This window comes from Miniopterus natalensis, chromosome 11 (genome assembly GCF_054644295.1).
Source record: "Miniopterus natalensis isolate mMinNat1 chromosome 11, mMinNat1.hap1, whole genome shotgun sequence".
Taxonomy (NCBI): Eukaryota; Metazoa; Chordata; class Mammalia; order Chiroptera; family Miniopteridae; genus Miniopterus; species Miniopterus natalensis.
The window spans coordinates 32,336,019-32,350,974 of record NC_142091.1 but is presented as its reverse complement, the minus strand read 5'-3'; the positions used below and the strand labels follow the sequence as shown (position 1 = coordinate 32,350,974).

Sequence of the window (14,956 nt, the reverse complement as noted above, 5' to 3'; positions counted from 1 at the left end):
AGTTCATGTTTCTTAAAATTTTGTTTGTAGGATTTCTTTGAAGCTTTGGAGTGTGGTTTTGTTGTACCATGTACCTAATCAACTGAGGCGCACTTTATTTTTATTTTTACAAACAGCTTTATCAAGGTAGAATTGGCATACAATAAAGTACATATACTTGTACTGTACAACTTAATGAATTCTGATATATGTATATACCACCCGTGAAACCATCACAATCAAGATAATGGATATATTCATGACCCTCCAAAGTCTCCTTGCTTTCCTTTGTAACCTCTCTCCTTCCAACTACTGACTTCTCTAAGCAAACACTGATCCACTTTTTGTCACTGTAGATTAATTTGCATTTTTAGAGTTTTATATGAATGGAACCATCCCGTAAGTACTCTATAAAACTGGCTTCATAAGTATTAGTAGTTCATTTCTTATTGCTGAATAGTATTCCATCAGATGTAGAATTCCATAGTAATCCATGGTTTGATTATCCACTAACCTTTTTAAGGAGATCTTAATTGTATCCATTTTTTGGTGATTATGAATAAAGCTGTTGTACACATTCACATACAGGTTTTTGTGTGAATATAAGTTTTCAGTTCACTTGGGTAAATACTTAGGGGTAGTAATTGGTGGATCATATGCTAAGGGCATGTTTAACTTTATAAGAAACTGCTTTCCAAAGTGACTGTAGCAATTTGTATTCCTACCAGCAATGGATGAAAGTATCTGTTGCTCCTTAACCTCCTCAGCATTTGATATTGTCTTTGATTTTAGTAATTTTAATAGATGTGTAGTGGTATCTCATTGTAGTTTCAATTTGCATTTTTCTAATAAAAATAATTTTGATTTTGAGGGTTTTTTTTCCATATACATATTTTCCATTTGTATATTTTCCTTTGGTGAAGTGACTGTTCAGATCTTTTGTCCACTTTTTAAAATTGGGCTGTTCCCTTATTGTTGAGTTTTAAGAGCTCTTTATATATTCTGGATACTAGTTTTTTCCTTACATTTTTATTTTGTAAAAATTTTATCTCAGTTTTGGCTTGCTTTTTCATTCTGTTAATGTCTTTGAAGAGCAGAAGTTTTTATCAATTTGTTCTTTTATGGATTATGCTTTTGGCATCATATCTAAGAAATTATTGATTAAAACAAAGTCACAAAGATTTTCTCCTATGTTTTCTTTTAGATGTTGCATAGTTTTAGGTTTTACATTGAGGTCTGTGATCCATGTCAAGTTACTTTTTGTATATATTGTGAGACATGCATCCAAGTTTTTCGTTTTTTTTTTAATATAGATACCCAATTGTTGTTGCACCATTTGTTGAAAAGGCTGTCCTTTCCCCACTGTATTACCTTTGTGTCTTTGTCCAGGTTAAGTGTCCATATATGTGTGGACTTATTTTTAGACTTGTATTTTGTCTATTGACCTATTTGTCTATCTTTATACCAATGTCACGTGGGTGGTTTAGTACTATGGATGTATCTAGAGTTGGTCATAATTTCTGGCCCACATTTCTTTGTAATTCATGCACCAAAATGCTAGGTCTGAATGTAATGTTATAGAAATAACCTTGAATCTGGTATAAAGCAAGTACTCAGTAAATGAGAGCTGTTAAATTACAACCTAGTAATGGAGCTAGTGATTTCTATTAACCTTACAACTTCCTACATATGTTGATTACTACATCTTTAATGATTTGTATTACCCGGTGAAAGGTAAGGATATATGTATTTGCATGTGTGTGTGTGGTTCTGTGGTTACGTATGTGAAAAAAATAGAATATGAGATTTTTGTGTTTAGTGAGTAATTCTCCATGTCTTAAAAGAAAGCATTAAGCATCTCAGTTAGCAAAACTGTGGAAAAATATACAGATTACATGCAATTACAGTAACTCCAAAAACAAGAGTATATTACTGGAAGCTTCATTGAGATGTGAGAAAGATCAAAGAAAATAGAAAATATGGATGGAAAAGTCATTATTTTTCCATTAAATTTCAAAGCCATGCCAGGTACTTTGGATTGAGGAAGGGTGAAGATTAAAGGTAATAAAGCTATAGTTAGCCCTAAAACTAGAACCAGAACTAACTCGACAATCTGAATTAGGCCATCAGAAAAAGGTAGTAAATGCACGTGATCATATAGAGTGGTTTTGCTCTAAAATAAATAAAAACATATTTTAAAAAAATAGAATTATATGTCAAATAGAGTGGTTTTGGGCTTTCTATCCAATTTAGCAATTCTGTTTGGGTGTCCTCTCCCAGTTGGGTTTTTGCCAATAAAAATTATGGAATCTGTCTTTAATGCAACTGCTTGTCCTTAGTGTCCAGTAACTGTTTGAGTTTCCCATATAGCTGAATATAGTACCTGGATATAGTACATCAAATTGGCACTGATCTTCAGATACAGTTTTGCTTCTTTACTGGGAGGTGGGTTGGTGGCATAATAAACAAAGTGTAATTCCCTAAATTAAGTTCAAACTGCAGTCTGAGTTTGAAAATTGTGGTTCTTGTTAATTGTTGATTCTTTCCTATAGGTTTGCCCATTTAGCAGCAGTAAAGCTATTAGAGGGGCAACAGAAATATGATATAGATGATGAGAATGAAATTGATGAAGATGATATGAAGTTTTTTATAAGACATGGTGTTGAGGGAAGCACTGATGCCAAGGATGATTTACATCTTAATGAGTCAGATAAAACAGATGCCAGAAGTAAGTGGGCCAACTCTGTTGTGATTATTTAAGAAATGCCATAGTCATCTTTTATTTTATTTTTTTACCACAAATTTGGAAATTATCCTAAAGATAGTTACTATCTACAAAGTAAAATACTTTCATTTTGGGGGGAACCAGAACTAGTATAATTTTTGTACTAGGGGTTCTTGAACATATAAAAAATGTAAGACATGATCTCTTTCCCTCAAGGAGGAAAATGTTATATAAGAGAAAACATTATTTAAGTGGATCATAGGAAACAGGAAGAGACATCTCAAGGATTTCCATGGTTAGTTGGCAAATGATGTTTACAGATAATAATAGCAGCAAATAGTTATTGTCTACTATGTGCCAGATACTGTTGTAGATATTGGAGAAACAGTGAACAAAATCCCCACCAAGAACTTACATTTTGGTGATGGTGGTGGCGACAGATGTTTAATAAGAAAATAGATACATAGAGAAAATAAAGTAGGGTGGTGCTATAGATAACCATTAGAGGAGGCCTTTCTAAGGGAGTGACATTTGAGAAGAGACCTGAGCTTATAGATGCCAATAACCTGCTCCCCTCCATCCATCAAGTTCATAAGCAACAGTATATCCAGATGATGTCAAATGTCCCTTGGGGGAGAAAATCACCCTAGGTTAAGAAGCACTGCCATGCAGGATGGGAAATTCATAGGTTCGATAGTTGGAGAATGGCTAAAAGCAGCTCTCAGCACACTTCATTTGCCTGCTATCCTCTTGCATAGATATTACAAGTAACTAATCATAAAATTTGGGGGCTGGATTAGCTCTTATTTGTTTTAAATCAGCATATATCAGTTTTTTTAATTTTTTGACATACCATAGATTATGCCTGGTCCTATAATATACGGTTAGCCCTAAAACACTTCTAGTCTTTAAACCTTTTTGTTCATAGTATTAAAAGTGAAAACAATCTGGTACATCCTCCAAGAGCAGGAAAAGAATCCTCTGTTTAGGTTTGTCATTGCTTGTTCATCCAAATATTCTGTTACTGATATTTAACCTTCTATGTATATGGCACCTCCCTCCACCCTCATCCCCAAACCACACAGACACTGGCTTTAGAAGAAGAATAGGCTCCAGGACGAGCATCCTTTGGGCACCTGTCTAAACTACATTTCTATTCAACTCTGTCTTGCAGTGAGAGCTTATAAGAAAATTGTAGAATTGAGACACCTCCTAGAAATTGCTGAGAGCAACTATAAACACTTGGGAGGGATAACAGAAGAAGATCTAAAGCAGAACAAAGAGCGGCTGGAGTCTGAAAAGTAATGTCCCTCAAACTTTAATGGTTTGTTTTTAGTTCTCTCTCTAAATGCCATGTGAGGGTTTGCTGACCAACAACTTGTTTTTTTGTCCTTGGAGTGTAAGATTCTGTTCTGTTTTCCTCCTAAGACCCAAGATGGAGAAGGTGTTAAGGTTTTTTCGTATTGTGGTAAAATATACATAACATAAAATGTATCATCTTAACCATTTTTAGGTACAATTCAGTAGTGTTAAATACATTCACATTTTTGCACAACCAAACTCCAGAACTTTTTTCATCTTGAAAAACTGAGACTCTATAGAGTTAAGATTTTTTTTTTTTTTGAGACTACAGCTACTTCAGGCTTTTCAACTGACACATTCTCTAACTACCCCTATCAAATTGGACTGCTTGCTCATGAATCTGAGACTGTGTCCACTGTCTTGGTACCTCATCAGAGGATGCCGTGTGTCTAGAAGCAGTAAGCAGGTGCATCCTTTACTTCCAGTACCTTTAGTTGGCTCTCTGCACGTTTGGTGCCTCTCTCATTAATTAATGGCTGCTGGAATAGAGGATGCCTCATGCTTTATTTCCTTCCACTGCCTCTCTGCTTGTCTGTCTGCTTTTCAGAGTGGACAGGGAACAAAGGGAGATAGGAGAGGAGACTTTTAATTTAATTAAGACTTGGGTCTGTAAAGAGCAGTACACATGGATTCTCCTCTTTGCCTGCCCTTTCCTTTGGTTGAGTCTCTTTCCCTCATACTCTTAGAACCTCCTGTTTCCCTTTCCTCCATAGACTCAGTAAGAGATCTGGTAAATACATTCAGAGTAACATCTAAATCTTTGATAAGGGTTAATATGTTATCTTTCCATGGGTGCTTGGAAATTTGAACAGAAGACAAAGCTTTTAGCCAAAATACTCTCTTAGTGGGATTTTAAACACTGGGAAACTGGCAAAGCAGAAAAAAAAATTTTTTTTAAATTGTGGCTTCTTGGTATCTCACAATCACGTTCTTTAGGTAGCTGTCCATTTTCTCTGCATTGATTACAGTATTTTGAGATGTAGAGTGTTTTTAGTATTGGCCTTTGCCTAAGAGCCTAACTGAAAGTTTTTAGATCTATTGTAGTCTAGAAAATTCTTCACAGTGAAGCAATTCTTTCCTAGATAATGAGCTTTAAATTTTGGTTTCCTTTGCTTCTCTTCTAAGGCAGATTACTATACTATTGCTACGGCTGCTTGAATTACTTCTGAGCACTACCACATGCTAGCCACTAGATAAGTTTCTTATATACATTATCTCATGCAGTCTTCACAGCTCCAAGAGCTCACTGCATGGATTAGGAAACCAAGACTTAATACAGAGGTTAAGTTACTTGCATAAAGTCACAAAGGGAGGAGTAAAGGTGTGTGAGGGGTGGGGGTGTGTGGCCAGGATTTGAGCTTGAGTCTATATGACTCCAAACCCGTTATCTAAGATTATTATGATTTTTACAGTCCTTAATAGATAATGTTCACATTTCAATGAGAAATGGTTATACTATTTATGTAATTTTGAACAGAATTTTTTTGAAGATGGCTGTAGCTTTTGTTCCAGGATATAGTTTCCTGTCAGCTGAGACTGTCATGTTCCGTCTGAACTTTGATTCTTCTCTAGCATTTGTTCTGCAGTTGTGTTGAGTGCATCTTAAGACATTTCTTCTCTGCGTACAAACTCCTGATCTTAGACCTAATTGTAAAGAAAAACTGGGTAAGCATTGATTTGAGGGATGTCCTTTTGGTTTTTGTTGTTATCCATTAGTTGCTCAAACTTACAATGCACCAAAACATGGTTGTATTACTCTGCCTGGGGCATGATTTTCTCTTATTTGCTGAATCCTAGCCTTCCACGCTTTACATTCTTCCTCCCTATACCCAGTCTTAACCCCACTCACTCCTCTTGCCTGGATTTATTTTAACTTCTTCCTGATATGTTTTCCAGCTCCCTGTTGCTGCCCTCTAATCCTCTGCCCCCATATCCTGCAGCCTCTTCTCAACACAGTGTACCGATTTTAAAACCTAAGGCAGATAAATCTCATAAAGAAAGAAGCCAGGCACATAAAAGTATGTAATGTACAATTTCATTTATAAGCATAGGCAGAGCTAATCTAAATGGAAGATATTCAGAAATGTGGTTGCCTATGGGAGGATTGCCTGGGAAGGGCATGAGGGAACTTCTGAGGTGATAGAAGTATTCTGTGTCTTGGTAGCAGTGGTGGATACAAAGGTTTACATATTAATCAAGACTCATTGAATTGTTCTCTTGATATTTGTGTATTCCATTCAAAGTAAATTCTACATCATTAGGAAAAAACCCAAAGCAAAACAAAACAAATCTAAGTCAGATCATGCCATTTCTCTGCTCAGGCCCTCCAGTGGGGTCTCCCACTTCACTCAGTAAAAGCTCTATTTTTACGGATCCCCTTTACCTCTCTGACCCACTCCCCTCCCTTTTATACTTTATTCCAGCCACATGGCCTTTGGTTTTCTTTAGGTACACCAGGCATACTTCTGACTTGGGGCCTTTGCACTTGCTGTTCCCTCTGTGTGGAATGCCCTTCCCCCAGATGTCTACTTGATTCTCTTTCTTACTGCTTTAGAACTTCGCTCAGAAGCACCTCCTCAGTAAGGCCTTCCCTGGCCACTGTGTATGAAGTGTTAATCCCCTCTTCGACAACATTTTCTACTACTCTTTCTTGCTTTATTTTTTCTCCCTTAGCATTTATCAACTTCCAACATTCCATATTTACTTTTTTTTCTTCTTTCCTTGTCTGTCTTCCTCCATTGCTAAGGCAAGACCACGAGGGCAGATTTGGCCTGTTTGGTTCACTGCCGTATCCCCAGTGTCTAGATCAGCGCTGGTTCATAGTAGACTCTCAATTCATATTTGTCAAATAAACAGTTGTTTTTTATTTGCCTTAAATACAATGCATGGATGCTTTTCACTGTTACCAAAAATAATATTTAGTTCATATTGGAGACTGACTGAAAATAATCTGTTTCTGACAGGACTATCCAAGAGCTGCAGGGCCAGCTGGAGTACGAACGACTACGAAGAGAAAAGTTAGAATGTCAGCTGGATGAGTGTCGAGCAGAGGTGGATCAACTTAGGGAGACCCTGGAAAAGCTTCAGGTCTCCAACCTTATGGCAGTGGTTAGTGTCCTTCTTAACATATTTGTCTTTCTCAGGAAGTAGTATACAAGAGTAGCTAAGAGTTCTAGCTTTGGACTGGGGCTGTTTGGATTTGAATCATGGGCACAACGCTTTTTGACTTGAACATGTCATTTAACTTTTCTATGCCTTAGTTGTAAACTGGAGATAATACTTTATACTTTCTAGACTGTTGTAAGGATTAAAGGGATATGTGTGTGTGTGTGTGTGTGTGTGTATGTATTCTTTTATATATACACACACATATATCCATATATATCCATATATATATTGGTTAGAACAGCAGCCTGGTTAAGAATTCTAAGGCAGTTAGAGAGTATATATATTTTTTTTAACATTCTAAAGAGCCAAAATAAAGTGGTTTGATTGGAATCCATGTAAGAAAGCTTCAGCTTCTCAAAAGAGCGGTTCTAAGAAATAGAAAGGAGCCACATGGAAGTTGTCCTAGTGTCCCTTTGTTCAGGTTACAGAGTAATAAAGAGAACATTTGTAACACTTTATAAAGTTCTCACACATGTTATCACATGTCAACTGACCTGCCCTCCTTTAACATCTGAGGAAAGTGAGGCTCAGAGAGGTGATTTGTCTAAATTCTCACAATTAGTTATGGTAGGATCAGTATTCAGTCTCTAACTTTTGATGTCATAGCCTAAGCTCTTTCTATAATTCCCAGCTGCAACTATGAATTTGGAATTCAGAATATAGCAAAACTTCTGAATCTGAGTCTCAATTTCCTCATCTGTAAAATGGGGATAACATCTACCTCATGGCATTGCATTGATGTTAAAGGACTCTGTATAGAAACCCTGAGCTATTTTCTGTCTAGTAGTATTCATAGTATTATATTCTCCCCATTGCCTTTTCTCCATTTTTCTTCCTTCCTTCCCATTTTTTATGTTCAAGCTGAATAAACATAGTCTATGGATAAGTAAATGTGTAGAGCCCTATGCGTTTGAGAGTAGGGGTTAGTTAGTTTATTTTGGAGTCTAAATAAATAAAGTATAAATAAAATGAAGTTCATTTAGTGCTCAGTTATATTGATTTTTCAAGACGCTCTGACTAAATCTCCTGCCACCTTCTGGTCAGGACCTGTGATTGATTACAATTGTACCTTTAAGACCTTTCCCCATGTAATAGATTCTTGTTATATATGTGAAGTATGAAGTATGGTGGCACCATATGCCAGGTTCCAATGAAAGGTTCGTTCGTGGGTTTTAGACTAGTTGGTCTGCTTTTCGAAGGGAAGAGACCATCTATATTACCCTGCGCTCACCAGTGCTTGCCACACTGTAAGTGGTGCTGCCAGATTCTCCATCTAGTCCCATCAAGTTTGCAGCTGAGAGAGGTGGGAGGAACAGACATGTGGTTCTCTTTTTTCAGGTGGTGTTGGGATAATGGCAGCTTACTCCTATGTTTGTATAGTACCATTTGAGTTAAGCTGACTGACCTCATTACAAAGGCATGGGCAGGAACACCCTGGGGAATACTGACTCCAGCCATGGCATCTCCCCATGGGCGTGCGCCTTGTGCTGTTCTTGGAGCCCCTGCATTCAGATCTGTCCTCCCTAACTGGGTGCAAGCATTTTTGACTGGAAGAATTACTCAAAGATGATTAACATCTAGTGAGCATCCACTGTGTTTCTAGCCCTCTCTTGCTCCTTCCCATAGCATTTATTAACTGAATCTTCTGTGCTAGGTCCTGAGGATACCATGTGAACATGGAGGGAATGGAGGAGCCAGGAAGTGTGATTTCTGGCTCTATGGGGCTTGCACAGAATACAGAAGATGACAAAGTAACACTGTGCATTTCAGTCAGCAATCTGTTGTGGAATGTTAGTCTAAGTTAGAAGCAGAACTGAGGTGTTCATTTTGGGGACTTACTAGGGGGAGATAGTACTGGATGGTTTCTCAAGGTGCCTCCTAGTTTTATGAGTCAGCACAATAGGATGTGCTGGTCCTTCAGTTTTAAGAATTTATTTATACAAAATCCTAAAAGAACTTTAATCCAGAGTTGAAAATATCAGTATCATTAATTTTTTTCTTTTGGAACAGACACCATAGAAAGATGAAATGCGTCTAGGGTAGAAGTCAGATTTGGTTCTTTTTCTTTATTTGTAGGAAGATGACTCTTCCTGTGAGTTAAGCAAAGAGAAGAGCCGAGTGAAGAAAAAAGTGTCTTCTGGGGGAGTTTTTGTGAGAAGGTACTAATCAGTGAAATAGCTTTAAATAAACTTGCTTGATTTTTCTCTTTTATTTAAAATTTGATATGTTTATTTGTGTAAACTCTTCTAAAATTAATCTGATAGCCTATTACTCCAATTCTGAAGGCAGAAATATGTTACATAACATCAAAGAAATTGTTAAAATTACATGGACTCAGTTGTACTCCCCTCCCAATATATTATTTTTATATTTATGTTGGCAAGACAAGATTCTAGATTTATGAGTAATTAATTTAGCAAATATTCACATAAACTTTAAAATATAACATGGTACAGTCTAGTATTCAAAAGAAATCCATTTCTAGATGTTAAAAATTATGCTAGATATGAAAAATTAGTAAAAATTCTATCATAGCTTCATAATAGAATTATAATATTTCTTTTTTCTTTTTTTTAAAATATCCTTATTGATTTCAGAGAGAGGAAAGGAGAGGGAGAGAGACAGAAACATCAATGATGAGAGAGTCATTGATGAGCCCACGACCTGGGCATGTGCCCGGACCGGGAATTGAACCCCTATCGCCTGGATCCTAGGTCGATGCTCAACCACTGAGCCACGCCCGGCCGGGCTAATATTTCTTTTACTTTCTAGAAAGTACCATTTACTACTATTAGGGTACTTTTTTTTTTTTTTTTTTTACTTTTAACTTTTCAGATGACTTGACTGTTAAAAAGCATCTGGACTTGGGAGAAAATACAACATAAGACCAGTAAGTTTTGGAAAAGGACAACTTTACAGTGACAACCAAATATCTCACTCAGGAAGGTTTTACAGAAAATGAAGACCAGTGCTTGTAAAAGGATAAAAACCCAAACATAATGTGTGCTTACTAAGAATACCCATGTAAGTAACCTGCTTTAAAATTCAACCATTGCTCTGCCTTGCAAGCTCTGTAAGAAAGGAATATAGACACAAGGCAGATTGGACAGAATAAAACACATGGTTTTACTACTTTTTCCCCCTCTACTTGGCTGACCAAAAAGACAACTGTGGCATTTCAGTTCAGTTCTGACTTCAATTCCCCCACTTTTCCTCCCCGACCCCACTCCCCCTCGACCTAGCAAAGATTTGTCACTCTCCTGGGTCAGTTGCCTAGATCCTGCCTCCCCCTGAAGATCTGATTGCTAGCTTTGGGCTTCACTGGCAGCAGCTTCATGCCTTACATCAGACTGTTCACCCTGCAGGCCCTGGCATGTACCTTACATGGATGCTAAAGGCTATTTGGACCCTATCACTGGGACCAGTTTGCCCTGGCATGAGTGCATGCGGTTGCTAAGGCCAGTACAGGGCTGGTCAGCGGTCTGTAAGCAAGTATTAAAACATTTTTGGTAACTTTCATGGTCATTATTGTTAGTTTTTCTGTGGTTTCCAATAGGCTTTCAATCTGTAGTAATAATAGTTGTCAACATTTATTGGGCACTTATGTGTGAGATCTGTGCCAAGTCCTTTACGGATATTCTCTCAGTTCTCACAACAAACAGCTGTATGTAATAGATATATTTCATACATGGAGGTTAATTAATTTGCCCGGAATCGCACAGCAATATGGAGCCAGGATTCTAATCTTAACAGGGAAAGTTCAGAGTCTGCATTATTCTTACCCACTGCTGGAATTCCCAGCTCCACCATTTCTCTCACATTCTGGGATTCTTAGCCTTACATTTTCTTTCTAGCCTGGTGACCCTAAAGTTAAACCCAGTCCTGGAAATAGTCTGTTATACTTGCTCCAGTTTTCTCAAGGCTGCGTCTCTAGTCTCTCTGTACTAGGGAGGTAGGAAATAGCAGAACAGCGTTGCAGAGGTTGCTTTGTCATCTCCCAGTATCTATCCTCCCCTTTTTCTGTAACATTAGGATTTTCCTGGGCTTGTGGCTGCTTGTGGCTGCTCCAGCTTCCTTTGCATCTAAGATACCAAGTTGTGGCCAATAGAGCGTGAGCAAAAATGGTATGTATAACCTTAGGGTCATGCCTCTAAAGGGAGAGGTTTGCCCACCTCTTGCCAGTTTCTTCTTCTGGAATGTGGATGTGGTGGTGAGTCATTGGACCTTGTGAATGAGGGCCACACAGGGATGTTAGAGCAGTGAGATAAGTAGGAGCCTGGCCCCTGATGCAGAGAGCTGACACGCTAGCCCTGGAATGCTTACACTTGGGTTGTAGGTAAGAGAGAAATAAACCTCTGTATTATTTAAGCCACTATTATTTTGGGTTTATTGTAGCAGCTAAATCTAAATTGTAGTCTAACACCCAAAATTATGTGTATCTGATTTTAAGTTACAAAAATATATTATTGTCATGTTACATGTGGTGTTTTCCAGCACTAACAACCACTTCTCTGGTTTCTCTGGACACCAACTGGGTGTTCAACAATTCAGTTTAGACATCAACTATCCAAAGTTAGTGTCAGACTCCACAAGTTAAGGGCTCCATCTCACTAAACTGCCCCACTTCAGATACCATTTGCAAATCCCAGGTTGTCATGGGTACTTCTAATTGCTGTTCTTCTGGGGGGTTCCCATATCACCATCCTTAGGTTCAGTAATTTGCTAGAATAACTCACAGAACTCAGGAAAACACTTTACTTACTATTACCAGTTTATTAAAATGGATACATCTCAGGAACAGCCAAATGGGAGATGCTCAGGGCAAGGTATAGAGTGAGAGGTGTGTGGCACTTCCACGCCCTCGGGGTGTTTCATGGGCTGTTGGTGATTGAACTCAATGGCTAGCTCCTCTCCTTTCTTTTCCCCTCCCTAGAGGCTGAAGTAGGGAGTAGGGGAGACTAAAAGTTTCAACTCTCTAATCATGTGTTGGTCTTTCTGGTAACCAGTCTCCATTCTGAAGCTATGGGGCTAGGGGCTCCTAACTACTGGTCATTTCAGCATAAAAAAAAACACTGTCACTCCGGAGATTCCAAGAATTTTAGGGGCTGTGTGCCAGGAAAACAAAAGCTCCTTATCACCTCTATCACTCAGGAAATAAGGGTTTTATGAGTTCTGTGCCAGGAACTGGGATGAAAACCAAATATATGTTTATTATGCCACATTATAGTAATATAAATAAGTAAAAATATATAAAGTAAAAAAGATGTTAAAAGAGATATGGGTAGAAACTAGTATTTTTTCCCCGTGCCTCAGTAGACTGTCCATCTCTTGAAATAGAGGGCTCAACTTGGAGGTTACTAGGATATTAAGTAAGAACATGAGATTTGGAGTTTAAGTCTTTGTCACTTATCTACTGTGTGATCTTGGCAAGTTACTTAACTTTGCTTAGCTTGTTTCTTTAGCTGTAAAATGAGGATAATACTACTTGCCTAAGAGGATTGCTGTGAAAAATATGTGAGTTGCTACATATTTCTTTTAGCATATTCACTGTTGTATAGTCACTAGTCTACAAAATGCAATCACTGATTTGTGTTGGTGACCCTTAGCCTTTTCTACTGCCTCACCTCATTTATTCTTTATATTAAAAAAATATTTAGAACTTTTGAATATTTAAAACTTAAGACGTTACATATCTAAATTCTTGAAGATTGATGAAAATGGGCGCTATAAGCTTTAAATTGTTTTTCAAATATAGTGAAAGGATTTTACTGACTCTTGACTAGTCCTTACATTATCTTGCCTGGTCTACTGTCACTAAATAGTATGAATGGGCAAGTCAGGATCTAGTCTATGGCCATAAGCAAGGTGAAGGTAACTAATCATCTTGGAGACTTACCACCTACTGAAAACACCGAAAAGGTGTATAGTGTTCTCAGAACCTCTATAAATGAAAGATTCCCACCACACCCATAATAAAACATTTAAAGTATTAAAAAGTTTGGGTTAAGGTTGAGATCTATGCATATCGTTTATTCCACAGGCATTTAAGAAGTACCTCATATACGCTTAGAGGCCTTCTGGGAACTCACAGTTTAATATAAGAAACAGACATACACAACAATAGCTACTCTATAGTGGGTGGAAGTGCTGGAATAGAGGTGTAGTTTTGAGGTACATGGGAACACAATCCTCTCTTTTTTCATTTCAGATATTTCCATTCCCTAAACAAAAATCTATCTAAACTCCAAAAATAACACCAAAATGAAGTATCCACAGAAAAGATACAGGATCTAGAAGTAATGGGAATAGGGTATGGTATATATACTTCTATTCTTCCATTATTAGATGCAAAGCACTTCATTTGCCAAATCCTTACAGATGGAACAGATCTATTTTACTATTAATGGCTATGAACTGGGAATATGCATCTTTATTTGTTGAGGTTTCAGGAGATCCAATAAATGGCACCCCCTCCGTCCCATCTGGGTTGTGAACCTAATTGAGATAGAGAACAGATTGAATTGATATAGAGTGCTAAATAGTACCTCTACTTACTAATAAAACTGATATTGGAGAATATGGTTTAGATCTTCAGTCCAGGTTTCCTATCACTGAGCCTCATAACTGGACAAATTTATTTACCCTGCCCCAAGCATCGTTGTAGTGGGGTAGGCTTCACCCGCAGAGGAGCAGCCTGCCCCTGGGCTTGGTGCACCCGAGCAGAACAGAGTGAATGCTCTGTGTCGTCAGGCCGGTCCCAAACAGGACTGCGGAGGAAGTGGCGGCAGCACAGTGCAACAACTTCAAACTGCTTTCCGGCGGTGTAGCAGTCACAGTGTGACCGCTACCTAGAGCTTACCAGCCAAATCACTTCCGGGTGCGACCTGGGCCCTGTTTCTCCCTGCACTTCACTGGGGCAGGTGGATGAGGAGAGGAAGAGTGACGACAGTGTTATGCTGCTGGAGCTGCTTTCACGGGGAGGGAAGAGTACGCCCTCTCAGTACTTTATTGTAAATTATAACCAACCACTAACTTATTTACTTGCTCACCGCCCATCTTCTCCGCTGATTGTCAGTTCCATGAGAACGAACTGGGTTCACCTTTGTACACATGGGACCGGCATGTTGTCCAGCACTTAGCAGGGATTCTTATTTATTCAGTGAACGAACGCTTTGTAGAGTTAATTATAATGAACCTTTTGGTCCTCATTCATTCATTCATTCATTCATTCATTCATTCATTCAATAAAAATTTACAGTGCACCAAGAATTTTCTTAGGCAAGAGAATTCTGAGATAGAAATGAATCAGAACGTAACAGGATATTAAAATAGTTGTTTCAAAAACAACAGATCCTTGAAGAAAATTTAGGTGGAAAGTGATTCTCACGGGACCATATGGGCCAGTCTTTGACTTGACTGCTCTATTCAAATTCCCCACTTATAACTAAAGAAATGATGGGGTTATTTTTAATATACTGAATAAATAATGGATTATCAAACTTTTAAAGCTATTGCCAAGGCGTTATGAAGTCCTTGGCTTTTTGTTCTGGTTAAAACTGAAGGTCTGAGTTGAAAATATTTTGTACTTTATTTGAAATTACATGTATTCTATTAAGATACTATTACATAAGGAAAAATACACAGTAGACCCAATAACAATAAAAACAAAAGTATGAGTTTCTTTAGAGTAGGGATTATATACAAATAGATGTCTGCTGAATC

At 37.9% G+C, this 14,956-nt stretch overlaps 1 protein-coding gene across 1 annotated transcript in view; it reads left to right on the top strand.

The window, feature by feature from the left end:
* The window catches only part of ANKRD42 (ankyrin repeat domain 42), a 35,069-nt gene extending 25,609 nt beyond the window's left edge, over positions 1 to 9,460 (top strand). The window contains exons 9-12 of the mRNA XM_087821628.1: positions 2,532 to 2,707; positions 3,879 to 4,005; positions 7,030 to 7,174; positions 9,311 to 9,460. Of these exons, the coding sequence (XP_087677754.1) occupies positions 2,532 to 2,707; positions 3,879 to 4,005; positions 7,030 to 7,174; positions 9,311 to 9,400 (538 nt within the window). The 3' untranslated portion in view covers positions 9,401 to 9,460. The remainder of the gene's footprint in view (positions 1 to 2,531; positions 2,708 to 3,878; positions 4,006 to 7,029; positions 7,175 to 9,310) is intronic.
* The last annotated feature ends 5,496 nt before the right edge of the window (positions 9,461 to 14,956 follow it).